At 39.0% G+C, this 23,940-nt stretch overlaps 1 protein-coding gene across 1 annotated transcript in view; it reads left to right on the forward strand.

The window, feature by feature from the left end:
• cdc40 (cell division cycle 40 homolog (S. cerevisiae)) overlaps positions 1–23,940 on the forward strand; it is a 120,213-nt gene that overhangs the window by 48,949 nt on the left and 47,324 nt on the right. Inside the window, exons 4-7 of the mRNA XM_073055902.1 lie at positions 2,931–3,020; positions 12,017–12,156; positions 14,726–14,822; positions 16,732–16,871. Coding sequence (XP_072912003.1) covers positions 2,931–3,020; positions 12,017–12,156; positions 14,726–14,822; positions 16,732–16,871 — 467 coding nt within the window. The remainder of the gene's footprint in view (positions 1–2,930; positions 3,021–12,016; positions 12,157–14,725; positions 14,823–16,731; positions 16,872–23,940) is intronic.

Consider the following 23,940-nt stretch of genomic DNA (forward strand, 5'->3'; position numbering starts at 1 on the left):
CTGACTAATGAAGCCCAGCGCACTATACAGCTTTTTGACAACCCTATCAATGTGAGCCTCAACTTTGGGAGATCTAGGAACATGGACCCTAAGATCTCCTTGTTCATCCATACTCCTAAGCTTAGAACCATAGAACACTACAGCACAGTACAGGCCCTTCAGCCCTCCATGTTGTGCCGACCCATATAATCCTTAAAAAAAGTACTAAACCCACACTACTCCATAACCCTTTATTTTTCTTTCATCCATGTGCCTGTCCAGGAGGCTCTGAAATACCCCCTAATGTTTAAGCCTCCACCACCATCCCTGGCAAGTCATTCCAGGCCCTCACAACCCTCTGTGTAAAAAAAAAAACAAACAAACAAACTTACCCCTGATATCTCCCCTAAACTTCCCTCCCTTAATTTTGTACATATGTCCTCTGGTGTTTGCTTTTTTTTTTGGATTTTTTTTCTTATTTTTATTTTTTTTAAGCATCCTGCTATTAACCCTGTATTCTCCCTATAAGTTCGAGCTTCCTCACGTTTCTTCTGGATTTCTACTCCATCTGCCACTTCTCATCCCAACTTTGCATCCTGTCAGTGCCTCAATGTAACCTATGACAACCTTCTACACTTTTCACAACACCTCCATCCTTCGTGTCGTCCACGAAAATACAAACCCACCCTTTTACTTCCTCATCCAAGTAATTTATAAAGATCACAAAGAATAGGGGTCCCAGAACAGATCCCTGTGGAACACCCTGGTCACCAACCTCCAGGAAGAATACAGTCCATATACAATTACCCTCTGCCTTCTATGGATGAGCTCATTTTGAATTCACACAGCCAAGAATGAACCTACCATGGAGAACCAGATTAAACGCCTTACTAAAACCCATATACACCACATTCTCTGCTCCCTTTATCAATGTGTTTTGTCACATCCTCAAAGAATCCAATCAGGCTTGTGAGATGTGATCTGCCTCTCACAGCGCCATGCTGACTATCCCTAATCAGACTGCGCTTCTCCAAATGCTTGTAAATCCTGTCTCTAAGGATCTTCTTCAATAGCTTGCTCATCACTGAAGTAAGAAAGAGTAACATTTACCACCCTCCAATCAGCTGGTACTTCTCCTGTGGTCAGTGAGGATGTAAAGATCATTGCCAAAGGTGCAGCAGTCTCTTTCCTTGCTTCCCACAGTAACCTGGGGTATATCCTATCTGTCCAGGTGGACTTATCTACCCTAATGTTTTTCAAAAGTTGTAGCACTTCTTTTTTAATGTTGATATGTTTGAGTATATCCAGTTGTTTTACGCTGTTCTTACAAATGTCAAAGTCCTTCTCACTGGTGAATTCTGAAGCAGAGTATTCATCTGACTCCAGACATGTTTCCTCTTTTATCCCTGATCAGTGCTATTCTCACTCTAATAATCCTCCCGTTCTTCACATACGCATAGAACGCTTCTTGGGGTTTTCCTTAATCCTATTTACCAAGACCTTCTCATGCCCCCTTCCAGCTCTCCCGTCCAGTATTAAACTTCTTCCTGGCTACCTTGAAACTCTAGAGTTCAGTCTGATCCTTGCTTCCTAAACCTTAAGCAAGCTTTCTTCCTCATAACTGGATATTCCACGTCTCTTATCAACCATTATTCCTTCACTCTACCATCCTTTCCCTACCTCAGTAAGACACACCTATCCAGGACCCCATGCAATTACTCCCTAAACATCTGGTTTCCATCCAGGACCCCATGCAGTGCTCCCTAAACACTTCGTTGCTATTGTACATTTCCCTAAGTACATCTGTTCCCAAATTACACATGCAAATTCCTGCCTAATAGCATCATAATTCCCTCTTCTCCGAATTAAATACCATCTGCTCCTATGCCTCTAAGGCAATGGTAAAGGTCAGGGAGTTGTGTTCACTGTCTTCACAAAACTCACCATCGAAGAGATCTGACACCTGACCAGTTCATTGCCTTGTACCCAATCTAGTATGTCCTCTTCTCTAGTTGGCCTGTTGACATATTGTGTCAAGAATCTTTCCTAGACTCACCTAACAAGTTTCACCCCATCTAAACCTTTTTCATTAAGGAGGTGCCAATCAGTATTAAGAGTAGTTAAAATCACCCATGACAACAATCCCTTTCCAAAATCTACCTTGCTATCTGCACTTCAGTATCTGTTGCTATTGGGGGTGGGATCTATTGAATAATCCCAGTATAGTTATTGCTCACTTCCTGTTTCTTTTATCTACCAACAATGACTCATTAGACGATCCCTTCAGGACATTCTCCCTTTCTGCAGGTGTGATGCTTTCCCTGATTAGCAATGTCTCTCCCCACCTCCTTAACACCCTCCCTGTTCCTTTATAATCATCTAAACCCTGGAACATCCAGCAGCCATTCGTACCCTTGTGACAACCAGGTCTCTGTAATGGCCACCACGTCATAGTTCCATGTACTGACCTATGCTCCAAGTTCATCCTTGTTGCTGACACTTCTCGCATTAAAGTAGAAACACTTTATCCCATCCAACTGTCTGCGGTTTTGCCCTATCAACTGCCTGTCCTTCCTCATGGACTTTCTACATGCTGCATCTACCTGTACACCACCTACCCCATCCTCTGATCTACCAATCTGGCCCCTATCCCCCTTACAAACCAATTAAACCCTCCCAACAACTCGAGCAGACCTGCCTGCAAGGATATTGGCCCCCCTCAAGTACAGTGTTACTCATTCTTTTTTAAATGGTTTCTTCATCTAACTCATCTTGACATGAGTAAGTCTGGAATATTGTTTGAAGAATTCATCATTTTAATATTGTCAATTTTTGTTGCCTCTCTTAATCCTCACTGAAGTTTGAGGGAACACAAATGTGTGTTGATTGATTTTAACTTATCTTTCATTTCTATAACTTGCCTTTTTAAAAACATTTTATTCTAATTTTAGGTTATGCTTTGGATCCAACATTAGACCACAGTGAAGTTCCAGCAGGGGACACATATATTGGTAGTGTCGAAGATGCTGAAAAGAATCAAGGTTTGTGTTGTGAACTCAAAAATGGAATCAAAATTTTATGACTTGTTAACTTTCAGCTCGGGAATTTGGTTACTATCAGTGTGCTATCCTTGGTGTGTAATGGCAACATTTTGTTTGTAGATAATATCACTGTAGCATACTTTAGAGGGGTGGAAGGTAATGATACCATTAAGTTGTAACTTTTTGCCCTTTTAATTAATTAACAAATATTTTATGAACCTAATCTAGGGTCTATTCCTGAAATTCCCAACTACCCTTTTACTTTCACAATGCTGCCTGACTTGCTGAGTTCTTCCAATAGCTTGATATTTTGCTCCAGTCTCTTGCGTCACCAGTGTACTCAGTCATTTCTGGGTTCCCTGGTCTGTTACAATAGTGAGAATTAACTGGTTGTTTAGTTATGCTAAGCCTTCTCCGCGTCCCTCTCCACCTTGCTAGCCCTTACTCCACTCCTTCCCTTCGCCTTTTTTATTCTGGCTGTCTCTCCTCTCTTTCAGTGCAAATGAAGGGTCTTGACCTGACACATTCACTATCCATTTCCCTCCATAGATGTTGCCTGACCCACTGTTCCTCCAATATCTTTGTGTTGCTCCAGATTCCACCATCTACAGTTTCTTGCTTCTCCTCACTGTCCAACCCACGGTTGTCAGTAAGAATCATCTCAACATTGATCAGAAATTGAATCTGGAATCTTTTCTGTACAATTTTGAGATTAGTCAGCATCTCTAAATCATGCTATGTTATCTGTTGCAGATTTGGAACAGACGGTGAGGTGACAAGCACAAGTATCTTTTCCCTGTCCTAAATATTTTTCTTCCCTTGCAAATCTGGACATGTCAATTTTTGTTCAATTTCATTTTGGAATTGCAGACAATTATAAGAAAACAAATAATAATATCTGATAAATGGGATATCTGAGACTTGCTTTTCCATATTTTTCCACATATTTAAGATGCATTTCTGTGAGTCAATGAAACTGCGACTTCATAAATTGGATCTGTTGAAATGTCTTTGGTAAATGAATTGCATTATTATTAGCTTCTTAAAAAACATTGCCTAAATTTCTGTCCCCAGTTTAAGTTATGTCTTTTTGTTTTTGAACTTCTAATCTTTCGAAAAAATGATTGTTTAGAAAAAATCAACTTAAACAGTTTGATTTTTTTTATATATAAAAAGCCACAGACAGAACAAGCAGTGAACAGTCACATGCATTTTACCTCAGGAACTTGAAACAAATCCACTCCAGATTAAACAAATGGATTCTTACTTGGCAGCTTTCAGGATGTTTGAAGTGGAAAATAGTGGGGGGAAAAAATTCTATTTGATAAAATTAGGTTCTTGCCTGGTTGGAACTGAGGCCAGAGGAAAATGTATTCCTGACCTGGAAGTGGTTTATGACATAAGGTAGAAAGCATTCCAATCCAACAGTTTATGAATACAAATTAGTATCTTTAAATCAAAACAAGACCCATCTGGAGCAATTAAACCTTTCTAATTCCATATAGGTATTTTTAAATTGAGTGAGAATAATGTCCATTTTTACACTTTTTCTTGTAAGTTACCAGTATCCATTCTTGCAAAGCACTGTGACCTTGTCTTTCTGCAGAATTCAGTATGTCCATGCTATCATTAACCAACCAGAGTGCATAAATGGAAAATATTCTAGTTTGTGAATGACTGTGTGATTTGTGTGTATGATGCCAGATAAAGCCAGGCAAGCTCATGAGCTATTAGCATCACCATACAACATCATGAACAAGTGAAGAGTCTCGGCCCAAAACGCCGACTGTTTATTCCTCTCCATAGATGTTGCCTGACCTACTGTGTTCTTGCAGCATTTTGTGTGTGTTGCTCCAAATTACCAGCTTCTGCAGAATCTCTTGTGATCATGAACAAGGTTTCTAGGAAACTCCAGAGAAGTTCTTTGAATCTAAGGAATGCATCCCCAACCAGGATGTACAGAATTTTAATTTACTACTTTTTATGTAATGTTAAAATATTACCAGTAACTCTACCAGCAAAATACTGAACTAATTTCCCATTATTGTAGTGAAGTACACATCCAGTAGCAGTTTTGGTTGCTGATGTCAAAGGAAGTAGGGGAACATACCCACTAATAAATACTGACTAGTCCATTACTCATAATCAATTTATTGAAAATTACAATTGCTTGCTGGATTTTTCTTTTGGGTCATGAATTGGAGTTGCTTCAAGATTAGTGCGACTTGTTTAAGCTGTAACTCCTGATTGCAATTTACTTACTATCAGACAGGGGGCACCCAGCACTGTTCTACAACCTCTTGGAGCTGCATGCAATATATATTTACCCATTCTATTTAGTACAACTGTGAAGGGGAGTAGCTAATGTAAGCCTGAAGCAAGTTTTAAAAAAAACAAAAACGATGAGATGAATTGGTGCAAGCAGGTGGGAATTAAGGGTTATTGGGAAAAGGTGGGTAGGTAGAGATGAGTTCATGGCCAGATCAGCCATGATTTTATTGAATGGCAGAGTGGGCTCGACAGGCCAGATGGCCTACTTCTGCTCCTATTTCTTAAGTTCTTAAACTCCATGTAGGATCCTTTAACTGGATGTGATTGCCCCTGAGGCTCAGTAGGGAAGGGTAAAGTCAGACAGAGCAATAGTGATAAGAGACTCTATAGTTTGGGGGGAGGGGGGGCGCGCAGACAGGAGATTCTGTGGCCGTGAAAGAGAAGCCAGAATGGTGTGTCACCTCCCGGGTCCTGGGATCCAGGATGTCTCAGAGCAGCTGCAGAAGATTCTCAAGAGGAGAGGCTGAGCAGCCAGAGATTGTGGTGTACATTGGCACCAATGACATGGGCAGAAAGGGGGAAAAGGTCCTGCACAGGGAGTTAGTGACGAGGCTGAAGAGCAAGACCTCCGAGGTGGTAATCTCCTGATTACTCCCACTGCCAGGGCAGGAATAGGATGATAGTACAGATGAATGAGTGGCTGAAGGAGTGGAGCAGGGAGCAGGGTTTCAGATTTCTGGATCATTAGGATCTCTTCTGGGGAAGGTATAACAGGTATAAAAAGAATGGGTTACATCTGAAACCGAGGGCATCTATATACTTGCAGGCAGGTTGGCTTTTGGAAGGGTTTAAGTTAATTTGGCAGGTGGATGGGAACCAGAGTGATAGGGCTGAAGATGGGCAGTTAGTATACAAGTAAATGCAGCATATAGTGAGACTGTGAGGAAGGACAGGCAGATGATAGGGCATAATTGCAGTCAGTGGGATGAGTTCATGTGTAGCATAGAGGCAAAATTGAAAAGAATGCTGAATACAGGACTGAAGGTGTTAGATTTGAATGCTCATGGTAGTACGGAATAAGGTAGATGATCTTGTAGCACAGCTATAAATTGGCAGGCAAGACATTGTGGCAGTCATTGAGTCATGACTGAAAGAAGGTCACAGTGGGAGCTTAACATCTAAGAATACACGTTGCATCAAAAGGATTGGCAGAAGGGAAGGGTAGCACCGTTGGTTAAAAATGTAATCAAATCCTTAGAAAGAGGTGATACAAGATCAAAAAATGGAGAAACCTTATAGGTAAAGTTAAGAAACTACCAGGTTAAAAAGACCCTGATGGGAGTTATATACAGGCCCTGAACTATAGCCAGGATGTGGGATAGAACTCACAACAGGAAATAGAAAATGCATGTAAAAAGGGCAATGTTGCAGTAGTTATAGAGGATTTCAATATGTAGGTAGATTGGGGAAAATCAGGTTAGTGCTGGATCCCAGGCGAAATATGTAGAATGCCTAAGAAATAGGTTTTTTGAGTAGCATTTAGTTGAGTTCGCTAGGGGAAAGACAATTCTGGAATGGGTGTTTTGCAATGAAACTGACTTGATTAGGGTAGCTTAAGGTAAAGAAATTCTCAGGAGGCAGTGATCATAATAGGATAGAATTCACCCTACAGTTTGAGGGGGAGAAGCTAAAGTCAGATGTATCAGTATTACAGTGGAGTAAAGGGGATTACAGAAGCAGAAGAGAGGCCCTGGCCAAAATTTATTGGAAGGGGACAGTAGCAGGGGTGGCAACAGAACAGCAATGGCTGAATGACTGGAGTTTCTGGGGGAAATTCGGAAGGCACAGGATAGATATGTCCCAAAGATAAAGAAGTATTCTCAAGGGAGGACGAGGCAACCATGGCTGATGGGAAGTCAAAGACGGCATAAAACCAAAATAGAGGGCATATAATATAGCAAAAATTAGTGGGTAGTTAGAGGATTGGGAAGCTTTTAAAAACAAACAGAAGACAACTAAAAAAACATGAGAGAAAAGATGAAATAATAAGGTAAGCTAGCAATAATATAAAAGAGAATACAAAGTTTTTTCAGATATATGAAACGTAAGAGAATGGATATTGGACCACATAAAAAATTACACTAGGGAGGTAGTAATGGGGGAACCAAGAAATGGCAACCTAACTTAATAAATATTTTGCATCAGTGTTATCTGTGGAAGACACTTGCAGTATGCCAGAAATTCAAAACTGTCAGGGCAGAAATTAGTGTAGTTGCTATACCTAAGGAGAAGGTGCTTAGGAAGCTGAAAGCCTGCAGGTAGATAGGTCACTTGGACCTGATGGACTACACCCCAAGGTTATGGAGGTGGCTGAAAAGATTGTGGAAGCATTATAAATCTTTAGATTGTGGAATAGTTCCAGAAGACTGTTAAATTGCAAATGTCACTCCACTCTTCAAGCAGGGAGGGAGACAGAGCAAGGAAAGTTATGGGCCAGTTAGCCTGACTTCGATGGTTTTCTGGCTACCTGGAAGTGTATGATAAAGTAAGCCAAAGTCAGCATGGTTTGCTTAATGGGAAATCTTGCCTGATGAACCTGTAGGAATTCATTGAGGATGTAACAGTCAGTGGATGTTGTTTACTTGGATTTTCAGAAGGCTTTAGACAAGGTGCCACACATGAGGCTGCTTAACAAGATAGGAAAGACACTAGTATGGATAGAAGATTGGCAGGAGGCAAAGAGTGGAAGTAAAGAGAACCTATTCTGGTTGGCTGCCGATGACTAATGGTGTTCTGCAAGTATTGTTATTGGGATCACTTCTTTTCATGTTATAGGTCAACGATTAGGATGACAGAATTAAAGGCTCTGTGGCCAAGTTTTCAAACTATTGTGACTATGCTCAAAGTCACCAGAGTGGCCATAAAGCTGGTGATATATAAAGCAATGCACCCAATGCTTTGTTCACATAAATGAGTATTACAACCAGGCATTTTGATCAATTTAACTATGAATTTTTATCTGTGAATTCATATGCTCATTTTTTTCACAGTAGAGCACAAAATAAAGGGAAAGCATGAAAAGCTAAAAATTCAAAAACTGAAATGTCAGCAGTTCAAAAATATTCACCTCCCCTTTGCTCAGTACGTAGTTGAACAACTTCTCACATCTATTCAGGCTGGTAGTCTTTTTGGATAAGAGCAGTAATAGACAGAAATCTTGAGGTCTTGCCAGAGATGTTCGATTGGGTTAAAGTCAGGACTCTGGCTGGGCTGCTTATGGACATTAGTTTTCTTCATTTGAAGCCACTCCATAGTTGCTCTGGCAGTGTGTTTTGGGTCATTGTCCTGCTGAATGATGAACTCCACCCTCCCCCCCCCACCAATTAAACATTTTGGCAGAGGCTAGCAAGTTTGTATCCAGGATCTCTCTGAATTTAGCAGCATTCATTCTGACCAGATTTTCAGTCATTGCTGCTGTAAAGCATCTCCATAACATGATGTTATGTAGGACACTTTATGTAGGGATCATGTTACCTGGCTGATGTGTAGTATTAGATTCTCACCACATGTACTGCTTAGTGTTGAGGACAAAATGTTCCACTTTAGTCTCGTCCAACCACAAGACCTTCTTCCACATCTTTACAGTATCTTCTCAGTGACGCTTTGGAAAGTCTTAAAGGCAAAAATGTTCTGCTTTTTTTTTTAATTTAGCCAGGACTTTTCCCTTTTTGTGCAAAGTCTTAGAGTTTGAACTTCATCTCATCCCCATTTGCAGCCACTAACTTCTGCAGCTCATTCAGTGACAGTTGGTGTCAGAGTAGCCTCTCTTACAGGTGCTATACTTCTCTAGTGACTCAGTTTAGAGGGATGGCCTGACCTCAGCAGTGTTTCATAATTTTTCCACAGTGGACTGCACTGAGCTCCGATGTATGTTCAGTGCATTTTGTGATACTTTTGTATCCTCCTCCACATTTGTGCTTTTCTGTTACCATTTCCCAGACTTGTCTTGAATGCTCTTTTGGCTTCATATTGGTTTGGTCTGTTGGAAGATCTACCATACTTAAAGTCCTTATAGAGAGAAGGAGTATTTATTCTTTTGAATTAATTGAAACCAGGTGATACTCCAATCTTCTATATCGACAGCAGTTGGTAAGGTAATACAGTATATTGCACCTGAGGAATGTTAGTGTACTACTTTCAAAGGGGATGAATACTTCTTCAGCCTCACAACTTTCATTTTTAATTTTTAGTAAATTGTTGATAGGTTTTAGAATTTTTCTTTTGATTTGACATGATGCAGAATAGTTTATATATTAGCTCAAAAATCCAATTTCAATGTATTTTAAATTGAGTAATTGAGTAAAATGTGAAAATAGTTGTGGGGACTGAAACTTTTTCGAGGCAATGTATTTATTCATCGAAACAAGCAGGCATCATTCTGGAGACACACTGGGCTGAGGCTCACAAACCCAAAGGTATATCACATTTTTATACCCTTAAGATCAAAGTAACAGTAGGTGATTCAATATAATTTCAATAGTTACAATGAGATTATTTACTTAAATATTTTTAGTTGACAAATGGTTCCTTTGAGATGCATAGTGGAAATACATTGTAATTGATAAAGCGCTTCTGAAGGTCCAAGCACCTTTGGGAGAAACTAAATAACACAAATATTAACACAAATGATGACAGACAGACAGCCAGACACCCAAAATTAATGTTGTCATGGCTGTCTCTGAGTACACAAATATGGTAAGTACTGTACGCAGAAACTCCTGTGACCATATTTGATATGCTACGTAGCAACATCCATCTGGTCTGCCAGTTTGAACTCGGGTAACAATACAAATAACTTAGCCATGTTGCCTGGTTTGATTCAAGCCAGTTAACAATGCCTTAATAATTGTCTGTTGCAAAGGTCTTGGCTGTTTAAATTCAATGTACTGCTCGCAATTTACAATAAGAACTGAATGCTGGATGGCTTTGTGGCCAAGCTTGTGGGTGATAGGTGGCGGGGCAGATATTATTGAGGAAGTGGGTAGTCTGCAGAGGGATTTGGGCAGATTGGGAGGATGGGCAAAGAAGTGGCAGATGGAAAGTGTATATGGTCATGCACTTTGATAAAAGAAAAAAGGTGCAGACTATTTTCTAAACAGGGAGGAAATTTAAAAATCAGAGATGCAGAGGGACTTGGGAGTCCTTGTGCAGGATTCCAGTAAGGTTAACTTGCAGGTTGAGTCAATGATAAGGAAGGCAAGTGTAATGTTAGCATCCATTTTAAGAGGACTAGAATATAATAGCAGGATTGTAATGCTGAGGCTTTATGAAGCATTGGTCAGATTGCACGGAGTATTGTGAGCAGTTTTTGGACCCTTATCTAAGAAAACAGAGAGTCCAGAGGAGGTTCACAGGAATGATTCTGGGAAGGATGAGGAGAATTTGATGGCTCTGGGTCTGCACTTGCTGTGGCTTAGAAGAATGAGAGGAGATCTTATTGAAACCTATTGAAAGGCCTAGATAGACAGTATCCATCATCAGGGGCCTGCACTTCCCAGGTCATGCTCTCTTTTCACTGCTGCCATCAGGAAGGAAGTACAGGAGCCTCAGGACTCACACCACCAGTTTCAGGAATAGTTAATACCCCTCAACCAATAGGCTCTTGAACCAAAGGGGATAACCACTCAACCTCATTTGCCCCATCATTGAACTGTTCCCACAACCAATGGACTCAATTTCAAGGACTGCTCATCTGATGTTCTTTATTGCTTGTTTGGTTGTTTGTTTGTTTATTTGCTTGTTTATTTTTCTTTCTTTATGGATTTGCAGTTCGTTGTCTTTTGCACACTGGTTTTCTGCCCTTTTAGTGTGGTCTTTCATTGATTCTATTATGCTTATTTGATTTATTGAGTGTGCCCACAAGACAATGAATCTTGGGACTGTATATGATGATATATATGTACTTTGATGATAAATTTACTTTGAATTTTGAATGAATGTGGAGAGGATACTTCATATAGTAGATGCGTCTAGGGCCAGTGGGCACAGTCTCAGAATGGAGGTGCATCCATTTACATAAAACAGAGATGAGGAGGAATTTGTTTAGTCAGAGTGTGGAATTCATTGCCACGGACAGCTTTGGAGGCCAAGTTATGAGTATATTTAAAGCAGAGGTTGATAGGTTTTTGATTAGTCAGGGCATCATAGGTTACGGGGAGGAGATAGGAAAATGGGGGGTTGAGAGAGATAATAAATCAGCCATGATGGAATGGTGGAGCAGGCTTGATGGGCCGTGGCCTAATTCTACTCCTATATCTTATGATCTTATGATGGATTTGGATCTGTCTCTTTTTTTATTATAATTTGTGACCCTGTTTTATTGCCTTTGAATTACTGATGATGTTTGAATTTGGTTTTGAGCATAGTATCAAAAGGACCTAAGAAATAGATGAGGTTTGGACTGTTCAGCCTTGCAATTCAGTAAGAATATGGCTGATCTTTTACTTTGGATCCACTTTACTGCCCTAAACCTGAATCCGTTAATTTTCTTAATAGCTAAAAATCTATCAGCCCTTTTGCCCTTTGCGTGGTTTTTCAAGAATAAAATATTTGAAACATTGCTGAATGACATGTTAATTTGAAGAACCCATTTTAATTAAAGTGAATTTGCTCAGCTTTCTTAAGTATTTGCCAACGTCTTTTGTATTGATTTTAAAATTGTGCAGGACTTACAGTATTTGAATCTGGTAAAAAGAAATCAGAAAAGCGCAAAAAATTAAAAGAAGCAGACCCAGCAAATATTGAAGGCTTTCAAGGACCTTGGGCAAAGTATGTCGATGAAAAGGATGTGGCCAAGCCTTCAGAGGTTAGTTTATTTACCTGTGCAAAGATAGATAAATTTAGAATCTACATGTACTTAAATAATAGTTACAAATTCTGAGTATTTAAAAAAATATTGTTGCCCAATGTAATTTATCAATTATGACGATGGCAGTCATAGATTGTGTAAAACAGAAGTCTGCAGCTTTTCTCAATGTCAACATATGTGTGTATGAAAATATCTTGCCAAATAACAAATTGTCATTCTTTCTGGTAACTTAGCAGTTATTATTATGGTTAAAATAATTGATGGAATGTTTGTTGGCTACTACAGTTTTTGGCTCAGACATTACTTAATGAGGCAGCTAATTTTGAAATGAAATGTTTGAAGAAAAATCGGTGTTAATTTAGTGTAGTGTAGAGACAGAGAGCATGGAAATGCATTTTGGCCCACCAAGCCTGTGCCAAATGATCCTACATCAGTCTTTATTTTTATCCTTTCCACATTGTCATCAACTTTTCCAGATTCTACCACTCACCAACCCGTTAGGGGCAGTTTACAGTAACCAGTTAACCCATATGCCTTTGGGATATGGGAGAGAACCTGAACGTTCAGGGAAACCTGTGCATTTTTAGGGACAATTTGCAAACTCTACATTGACCGCACCTAACATCACGTTTGAACCCAAGTCTCTGATGCTGTGAGGCAGCAAACTCTACCAGCTGCGGCAGTGTGCTGCTTCCAAGTGATTTTTGCCAGTGGTATTCTTCCTCTGCTATGGACTGTGGTTATGCACCCCGCTATTGACTTGAATAGTAGATGGGACTTTGTACTGTATCAGACTGACTCTGGTCAGCTTCCACCAGCAATCCTCCCTTATTTGCAATGTAATGTACAATTGCAAGTCAAAAACCACTGCATGAGAATAGGATCATGACCGTGAATTCAAGATTTGATATGTTAAATTTTTGCTTATCTCCCTTTTGCCAATGGGCATTTCAAGCATGCATTGGTTTCCTGCAGTGGCGCTGATTGAAACTGTTACATGGTTTAAAATAAGGCTGTGTAAAATGCACACACTGTTCTGGTGCTGAAACTGATATTGTCAAGACACATATTTTGTAAAAAGTCCATCTGATGTTGGCAGCGTGTTATAAACATAGCATTACTTTGTTAAGTTGGGAGCTTTTTGATAAATATAGAGCTTTCTAGAACTTATTTGACTTGTATTTGCAGCGATTCCTTAAATCAGTTCCCAGTATGTATTTTTAAGTTGTTCAAATGCACAGTGGAAGTAATGCATGGCTAGTCCTCTGGGTTACCATTTGCTTAGAATTATTATGACATCAGTTGGTAAATGAGAGATAATAGGTGCTGGAAATATTCAGCATTTATAGAGAGAGAAACAGAGTTAATGTATCAGGTTGCTGCCCTTCATCAGATGAAAGGTCATCCCTTTGAAAAATTGGTTTTCCCTCTTCACAGCTGCTACCTAGTATTTCTACCATTTTCTATTTTGTTTCATATTCCCAGCATATGTAGTATTTTGCTTTTGGATTTCAAAATATGGTTCTTTCAGTACTGTGACAGAGACAGAGTACTCTGTCAGACACAGACAGAGTACTGTGTTCTGTTTCTCAAGTGGGCAAAACTATGATTTTATTTCATTTAAACCTTTTTTTATCATATCATAATTGCACTGCTAGTAGAGCCATTGCCTCACATCCCCATCGACACTCAGACTTGACCTCTGGTGCTGGCTGTATGGAGTTTGCACATTCTGTGTGGAACGAGCTTCCAGTAGAAGTGGTAGAGGCAGGTTCGATTTTGTCATTTTAAAAAAAAGTTGGAAGGTATATGGACAGGAAAGGAATGGAGGGTTATGGGCTGAGTGCAGGTAGGTGGGACTAGGTGAGAGTAAGCGTTCGGCATGGACTAGAAGGGCCGAGATGGCCTGTTTCCGTGCTGTAATTGGTATATGGTTATATTCTCTTTGTGACTTTGTGGGTTTTCTCCAAGAACTCGTGTTTCCTCCTACATCCCAAAGTAGGTTAATTGGCCACTGTAGATTTTTGTTGGTTAGTGTTGTTTGACAAGAACGTGAGAAGAATAAAACTGGGATTAATGTAAATAAGTGCTTTGTTGTCTGCATGGACTTGATGAGTCAAAGGGCCTCTTTCAGTGCTGTAACACTGAACGGCTAAATCAAAGAAACAACCTTTCTGACAGGCAAGTGGCAAATTGTTTGGAGTTAGAGCAAATTTATGTGAAACCATCCTGATAAAACACTACATAACTGATTAAAAATTTGGGAAAGTATTATTCTGTATCCTTCTGCCAACAATATATAGAGCAAAGCCAACACTCGTGTATCACAAAAAAAATCACAATATACTTTAAATCTCTCAAACAATTTGAAGTTCTTCCTGCTCGATACAACTCATGGTTTACATGTTCTCTGTTATTCCTAATTAGATCATCCTTTCTTTCTCTGTGCACATTCTGAGCAATGTAGCTGTGTGAATAATCAATAAAATGATATTTTACTGCAGGCTACTTGATTTAAATAATGTTGTTACCCTACTTGATTTAAATAATGTCATTAATTCAACAGGAAGAACAGAAAGAACTTGATGAGATCATCGCAAAGAGGCAGAAGAAGGGCAAACAAGATGATGAAAAACCTGCAGAAGAGAAAACAATCCTTCACAGTAATAAAACCTTAATTTTGTTTGTTTGCTTTTCCACACAGAGGGTAACAATTCTGATATTTTGCAAAGGAGGATTTGATTTAATTTTTCATCTTATTTTACACCAGCTACAAATTGACAGCAGTCTAAAGTATTTTGCTTTCTTTGTTTTGTTTAGTACTTGTTATATCACTTACTGTCTCTGCTTGCTTCCTGTCTGGTATTCCTTATTCTCAAACTTTCTCATTTGTTAAGTTTGATACCTGTTATGCAGTTGTGAATTTTCACTTAAGTTAAAGCCATAGAGTTTTGTGACAAGTTCCCTAAAATATCACTTGCATTGGTGTGCCCAAGAAAGTTGGTTGTGAGGTAGAGCTGAGTTCTGAGCAGGTATGAAGTGAGAAAAGAGAAACTGGAGATCAGAGCTGCACCTAGCTTTACTGGGGTGTTTACATTGGTGTGTTAAAGAGTCCTGCGACACAATACAAATAATCGAATTATCTCAATTTGGAGACAATATGTGAATTTCCTTTGCAGGACATTCTTATCATTGAATAAGACCCTATTATTCATTATGAAATTGGATTTAAGGGAAGAGTTAACTCTCTGCATGCCTACTTATGTGAAAAGAATAAGTGCAATATAGATAAGGGTTAGAGTATGATTATGTAGGTCTGTAGTTGGAAAAGGAAGAAAAAGAAAATTGTAGAGTATTAGTAATAATTTGAGGGAGTATATTTTTTACAGAGCTAGAAGCAGAAGAAAATGAGCAGAGAAGTAAATGTGAGCAAGAAACCTTAAAAACTAACCATCAGATGTGTCTTACCTGTGACTCAGACAATAGAATTAAAAACACCACATCAGATAGTAAAATTGAAGAGCTGTAGTGGGATCTGTAAAAAAGCAGTTGCTGCCAAAACAAAGAGGATATTAATGTAAAAACATAGGGGATGCTACTCCATTAAGTAATAAAAAAATTTCTTTCATTTATTTCCTGCTATTATTTATTTTTATTTTAGCATTTCCTCTTCAATTTATCATCACGTTACTGTTCCCCGCAGTCATTCGAATCTGAATTGGGAGCAAAGTAATTTAACATTTGGATATTTCTGCATATTACACTTACAAATAAAGGAAAGGTTTTGCTGGTGAGATTGATTATTAACATACTAAGTTTAGGCATGAATCATGTGCTAGAGTCGAGTAGCATAAATCTTGGAATTATCAAAATGTTGTCAAAGTGAGGACCAGCACTGAAAATTCAGTTTCAAAGAAGTATAGCTATTAATTTCCAAGGTAGACTGACACCTATCTGCCTGCAGTTGGAGTAGCGATTCATAAATTTATAAATCTGACACACTTGGTGACATCTGATTTGCATTTGGAAATATTGAGAAACAACTTGCAGAGCTGGTGCACTTAGCACTTACTGACATTTTTAAAACTAGCCCTCGTGCTTTATTTGATTTATTATGAGAACAATTTCTGCAAAGTAATGAAAAATTGAGTCTGAGATGCTTGTTCAGCGACAAGAAATGGGACATTTGCACTTCACTATGCAAAAAAAAAATAAAGCACTGAAGGCAAAACGACTTTCTGAGAATGTATTTGGCATGGAAGGAATATAAACTAGCATATATTAAACAATTATTCCAGATTTGTAGTTCCACTTTTTATATTAATGAGCCAGATCATACTTAAGATGCAAGCTTAATTGACGAAATTAAATCTCTCCAAGAGCTTTTTGTTTTCATTTTCACATTTGTGTTCCAATTCACATTCCAATTTTTATGGTTGTAAATTAATATGATTTTTAAGGGAATTCTTTCAATGACTAGAATTTTAAAAAGTACTTACCTTTATTGCTTGCCTCGTGAAGAACCTGAAATAGTTCTATAAAGCACTAAGCAGGATTGTTTTCTCTTTACAGTCAAAGATATGTATGACTATCAAGGCAGATCATACTTGCACATTCCTCAGGACCTTGGAGTCAATTTACGATCTGATCAACCACCAGAGAAGTGTTACCTCCCTAAGAAGCAGATGCACGTATGGGCTGGACATACTAAGGTACCCTTTCAGATTGCAATATTGTAGGTCTACACCTCCTCTTTCTTTAAGAATTGAATTTTTTATCCTTTTTGTTTTATATTGTATAGAAACTGTGCTGTAGATAGATACAACACAGAAACAGGCCACTGAGTCCATGACAACCAGTAAGCCACCCATTTACACTAATCTTAGATTTATACCATTTACTTTATCCTCCCCACATTCACTTCACCTTCTCCTAGATTTTTACCACTCCAGTATGTTGGGTAATAGCTGAGTAATTTGCAACAGCTAATTAACCTACCAACCAGCAGATCTTTGGAAATTGAGATGCAAAACCAGCACCAGAACAGAACCAGAAAAACATACAAACTCAACACAGAAGGAACCTGAGGTTAGCACTGAACTCAGATCCCTGGCACTATGAGATACAGAGCCTCGAAAAAGTATTCTGCCCCCAGCCTGGTGTTCACATAAATAATGTCATTTCAGGGATTTTGATTGATTTAAATGAGAATTTTTATTTGTGAATTACATGCTCATCTTTTTCCCATGGTAGAGCCCAAAAATTGGGGAAAGTTGTAAAGCATGAAAAACTGAAAATTCAAAACCTGAAATGTCAGCTGTTCAAAACTATTCATCCACTTTTGCTTAGTATTTGGCTGAACCACCTCTCAGAGCTATTACATCCAGTAGTCTTTTTGAACAAGCCTCTTTTAGCTTTGCACAATGTGATGGAGCAAGATTTATCCATTCCACCTTGGCAAAATTGCTCAACCAGATTAGTTGGGAGCAGCGGAAGACAGCAATCTTGAGTCTTGCTAGCGATATTCGAATGGGTCAAGTGCAGGACTCTGACTGTGCCATTCAAGGACAGCAAATTTCGTCATTTGAAGCTACTCCATGGTTGCTCTGGCAGTGTGCTTTGGGACATTGTCCTGCTGAAAGGCGAACTTCCTCCCCAGTTTAAGCTTTCTGGCAGAAGCTAACAGGTTTATATCCAGGATTTCTCTGTAGATTAGCAGCACTCGTCTTCCCATCATTCCTGACCAGATTTCCAGTCTCTGCTGCTGAAAAGCATTCCTATAGCATGATGCCACTGTACTTTACAGTTAGGATGGTGTTACCTGGCAGATGCAACATGTACCACTTAGTGCTGAGGTCAAAATGTTCCACTTTAGTCTTATCTGACCACGAGACCTTCTTCCACATTTCTACTGTGTCTTCTAAGTGATGCTTTGCAAAGCCTTTATGGGCACGAATATGCTTTTTTTAAGCAGGGCTTTTTCCTTGCCACTCTTCCATAAATATCCTTTTTGTGCAAGGCCTTAGAGATTGTGGAGCCATGAACTTTACCTCCAGTTCCAGCCACTAACTTCCACAGTTTGCTCAGAGTGACTGTTGGCGTCACAGTAGACTCTCTTACATGTGCCATTCTTCTCTGGTATCTAAGTTTAGAGGGATATAGACAGTGTGGCTGTGGTTTCATATTTCCTCCACTTTTTCCACATAGGTCTGCCCTGAGCTCCAAGGTATGTTCAGTGCCCTTGAAATGGTCTTGTACCCTTCCCCAGATTTGTGCTTCTCTATTATCATTTGCTTAAATGCTCTTTTGTATTCATTTTGGTTTGGGCTGTTGAAAATCTACCATACTGTTTGACCTTACGGAGAGAGGAGGTTATTTATTCTTATGAATTAATTGAATACAGGTGGTCCTCCAATTTTCTAAATCCACAAATTGGGTGAGTTGGTAAAGTAATATATAGTACTGCACTTGAGGAAAGTCAGCATAGTAATTACAAAGAGGATGAATATTTTTTCGGCCACGTAGTTCTGGTTTTTAATTTTTAGAAAATTGTTGACAGGTTTTGGAATTTTTCTTTTGATTTGACATGATGCACAATGTTTTGTAGATTAGCTGAAAATATCCTACTTCAATATATTTTAAATTTAGAAAATGAAACAGTAAAATATGAAAATAGTTGTGGGGGCTGAATACACTTCCAAGGCGCTGTAGCTGCATCACTGTGCCACCTACTCTGATGTGCTAATTGTTCAGGTTTATTCCATTTTCCCCAAAGTAACATTAATGGTTTGGGATTTCAGCAGAAAGTTTGGTCCAAATGCATTTTTTCATTGGGTGGAAGTAAAAACTAAATATCCAGCTGAAATGTCTGTGAGTACTTCATTCACATATAGTTTTAATTTCTTGATGTGTAAGAAGTATCATATGAAGTGAATCTATTTGTAGAGAGTATTCAATACTACTAAATAACAGTGGTAAGTGTTCTGAATGGTATAATAATTTAATGGTTTTTATATTTAACCCTTTCAGGAACCATTTTACTCTGGGCTGTTTTGCTTCTAAATTTTGAATTTTCACAAAATTGCCAATGAGACATCAACCAGCTCACCTTCAGCTCTCTTCTGTTCTCCTCAAACTTTACCCTCTTTGAACACACTGCCCTCCACTCCCTCCACACCAATCCCAACCTTACCATCAAACCCGCAGACAAAGGGGCTGCTGTTGTAGTGTGGCGGACTGTCCTCTACCTTGCTGAGGCCAGATGTCAACTCTCAGACACTGCAGGAAAGGGACTGAACCAATGGAGACAGAATGGAGTTCAGTGGAGCAGGAGCAGGCATAGTCAATGGGCCTACCCAGACATCTTGGTTTGTAGATCTTGGGTAGGAGGTAGGAAGAAGGATCTCAGTCTGAAATATCAACTGTATATTCATTTCCATAGATGCGGCCAGACCTGCTGAGTTCCTCTAGCATTATGTTTAGGTTGCTGTGGATTTCCAGCATCTGCGGATTCTCTTGCATTTAAATTCTGGAGACCATTGTGCGTGAAAACCCCAGGAGATCAGCAGTTTCTAAGATTACTCAAACCACCCCATCTGGCACCATCAATCATTTCAAAGTCAAAGTCACTTAGATTACATTTGTACTCCATTCTGATGTTTGATCTGGACAAAAACTGAACCTCTTGACCATAACTGCGTACTTTTATGCATTGGATTGCTGCCACATGATTGGCTGATTAGACATTTGCATTAGCGATCAGATGTATAGTTATGCCTAAAAAAATGTAGGCACTGTGTGTAGGTATGATTGCCCTTTTTCTTTCCCAGTTGCTTAAATTCTCTTAGAGTTCAAGGGACTATCTGAGTTTCATTTATTTATTCACATGCTGCAGATACTGTGACTTATTATTCATCACTAACTGCCATTCCTGAACTAGGTAATTAAATAGTCATGACATTTGTGGTTCCGGCCTCATGAGTACATGACAAGGGAGGTAATCCTGAGATTACAACCCCAGGTCCAGCTCTTTAATTTTCTGCTTAATTCCACAAATTTTCTTTTCAAGTCCTCTCTTCCAGCCTATGTGGTTAGTGCCAACATAGACCACAATAGCTGGCTGCTCTCCCTCCCCTCTCAGAATGTCCTGTGCAAATTCAGAGATATGACATTATGTGCTTGTAGTTAGCTCTTTCATCCCTACCTCTCATTTGGGAGTGACAAAATGGTTTGTTGTTCTTATTCACCGATTTTTAGGTCTTGTTTCCTTAACTTTGGTTTATTCATTCACTATCTTTGTGATTTTCAGACAATCTCTGTGTAAGTAATAGAAAGACGCCTTGTGAGACTCTCGATTACTTTATTTTGAAGTCTAGTTCATGATGTTACACCTGGCACAATGTATTCTCTCCTGATCTACCAATGTGGCTTTGTAATGTTTTTTATATTTGGTTCATGTAATATGAAGAGCAAGCCAAGTCTTTGTGAATATTTATTGCAGAGATTAATAGATTCTTGATTAGTCAGGGCATGAAGGGATATGGGGAGAAGGCAGGAGATTGGGACCAAGAGGAAAATTGGATCAGCCACGATGAAATGGCGGAGCTAACGCAATGGGCCAAGAGGCCTAATTCTGTTCCTATATCTTATGGTCTTCTAATGGAAGCAGTTAAGCTAATTGCTGCTGAACTGAGGAAGCATTTAACAATCAAATCAATTGAAGAGTATGGAGCAACATATTCACCAGTTTGGGAAGGAAAGCAGATTTTCTAATCTGAAGAACATTAATAAACCAGCTGGGGCTTTACAGCAATCCAACAGTTTTATAGTTGCCTATTTTAAAAAAAAAACACTTTTAATCTAAATTATTTTCTGTTGATTTATTTCCTTGAATTAAAATTTCTCGGTGGCCTTGGTGAAACTTAGTCTTTTTTCAGAACTCCGCTAATCCAGTACTTTAGCATAATTCTACCTTTAGTTACATGAATGAGATGAGTTATGTTATTTTTTTTATATACTGGTGATATTATAGATTGGTTTTGTAAATGAGAGACATTTTTACGTTTTTTTTGAAGATTTTTACTTTTGAAATGCATCAGCTCGTTACCTAATAAAAAAAAATGAATGGCATTTTTTATGGCCTCTGTCTCAAAGCTTTTGCAAGTGTAGGGAAGTACACCACCCAGTTTTCTCACAGCAATGTCTCACAACTCCAAGAAATAAGTTTACAGGTATGCCGGTTGAGGGTTAAATCATGGCCAGGTCACAGGGTAATGTTCTTGGTGTTCTGAATAGTGCTATGAAATATTGTTTTAAACACTTAACTGAGAGGGCAAACAGAATTTATTGTAATACCTGTCAAAAGTCATCACTGTTTAGCAACTGCATTCCTCTGACAACTACAGTTGTGTGCTTGGGTTGAGAGTGGATCTTGAACTATTTTCAGATTCAGAAGGTGAGGGTGTGACCACTGAGCCCAGGCTAACAGATTACAATTGTACATTTGAACTTAAAATGTAAGAGACACCTGAAGTGTTAGTAACTGTCCAGATAAAATAAGGCTCATTTTACTCTGAAGCACTATCAATAACTCCAAAAGACTGGAACGAGTAAATACTGAAAGGCTTTTATTAGCAGTAAAATGGACCACGTCCATGCTGGATGACCACCCTGGACTGTGGGAGGAGCAGAGACACAATCGCCTTTATACAGGGGTCTGTGGGAGGAGCAGTCAGCAGAGGGGTGTGTCCAGTTTTATTTTCCTGTAGTTTTCTTTCCTGGTCTGAAAACAGTGCCTTATCATTTTTGCCAAAATGCTAGTGAAAGTAGTGATACAAAAACTGAAAATGCCGGATACTGTCTTGTCAGGTAGCATCTGTGGAAAGAGAATCAGGGTTGATGTTTCAGGCTGAAGTTTGTACATATTTTCAGCATCTGAGTTTATATTTATGCCTGTGAATTACGATAACCTACTTATCCGATGTGACTTCATTGATTGGCCGAATCTTGTCTTGACCATGCTGTCTATTTATGGACTTTCAACAGTCCTCATTTGACAGACATCATAAAAGATATCCTTTGCTGATCTCCTTTTCCTGTGGGCATATTGTGTCTATATACACCAGTGCCCTGCTGAGATCATTTAGACAGGATACCTATAAAACCTGAGGCTATCACAGTCAATGTAGTTCAGATAATAGAAGGGTTTGTTTTTAATGTTGCCTGTTAAATTAAGCATTTGGCAATGTGGACTCCAATCCATTTTCTTTCAGTATTTTAATATCTTACTGTAGTTGTCCCACTAACATATCTGAGGCAGCCATGCAGTGTAAGCATTGTATTATGTTTTGGTAATGATAATATAGTTTTGACTTTGCCTGTGCTTACAACCATCACCAAAGGGCTGTGGTCTTTTCCTCAATAGGCAAGTTGTTAAAATGATACTGATCTAAAGACAAGATTGTAATGCTTACATAATGAAATTATATTAGGTTTTCATTTTATTTCCTAGCCTCTGTTATTTCCATTTAAGCAGCAATTGACTTTTTTCCAAAAGGCATCAGTGAGCAGAAGTACAATTTATGTTCCAATGTCCACATAGAAACATTAAACAAATGCACTGATCTGAGTCAACTCATCTAATTAGAGTGCACTGCAGATATCATTTTTCAAGTAGCATTGGAAAGCACAAAGGAACAATTCCAAATTTCAAAGAACAATTCATTAAGCCATTTTCCTTCAGCAAAAATATAGAAGGCCTTTTGAAAGACCCACAGGTTGGTGCCAGAAGCACACTAACTTAATTTGGCTTCTCCGATACTGCCAATTTGTCTTTGTTGCTAGTGCTGATCAGGACCCATTTATTTAGCGCTGGTGACTGAAGACAAACTGCTGCTCCTGTTATTCAGATTCCAATATCCTTTACTGCAGCACATTGCAGGGCAGATTTCAGTGCTTAATTGTCTGTGGATCTTTGAGAGCTTTCGGTCTATTTATATCAGTCTCAGCATTTATCATCAAAGGAGGGCCTTCTGTATAATCAATTTTTATAATTATATTAAACTTATTGTTAAGAAAGCATAACCCTTTTCATATTGATACTCAATGTCCTGTATAGAATCATTGAATCATTTCAGTGCAGCGAGAGAGAGAGACCGACCTATGATGTAATCTCCTTGCAGTGCTATCCAGTCAGTTCCATTTCATTACCATAAGACCATAAGATGTAGGAGCAGAATTAGGCCATTTAGCCCATCAAGTCTGCTCCGCCATTTCATCATGGCTGATCCAATTTTCCTCTCAGCCCCAATTTCCTGCTCTCTCCCTGTATCTTTTCATGCCCTGATCAATCAAGAATCTATCAACATCTGCCTTAAGTAGACATAAAGACTTGGACTCCACAGCTGCTTGTGGCAAAGAATTCCACAGATTCACCACTCTCTGGCTAAAATTCCTCCTCATGTCTGTTCTAAAAGGGCGCACCACAATTCTGAAGCTGTATCCTCTGGTCTTAGACTCTCCCATCGTAGGAGACATCCTGTCCACATTCACTCTGTCAAGGGCTTTCACTATTTGATAGGGTTTCAATGAGGTTACCCCTCTTCTGAGTTCTAGTGCATACAGCCCAGACCCATCAGACATTCTTCATATGACAAGCTATTTCATCCTGGAATTGTTTTTGTGAATCTCCTTTAAACCCTCTCCAGTTTTAGCACATTCTTTCTAAGATAAGTTGCCCAAACCTGCTCACAATACTCCAAGTGAGGTCTCACTAGTGTTTTA

The sequence above is a fragment of the Hemitrygon akajei genome, chromosome 9 (genome assembly GCF_048418815.1).
Source record: "Hemitrygon akajei chromosome 9, sHemAka1.3, whole genome shotgun sequence".
Lineage (NCBI taxonomy): Eukaryota > Metazoa > Chordata > Chondrichthyes > Myliobatiformes > Dasyatidae > Hemitrygon > Hemitrygon akajei.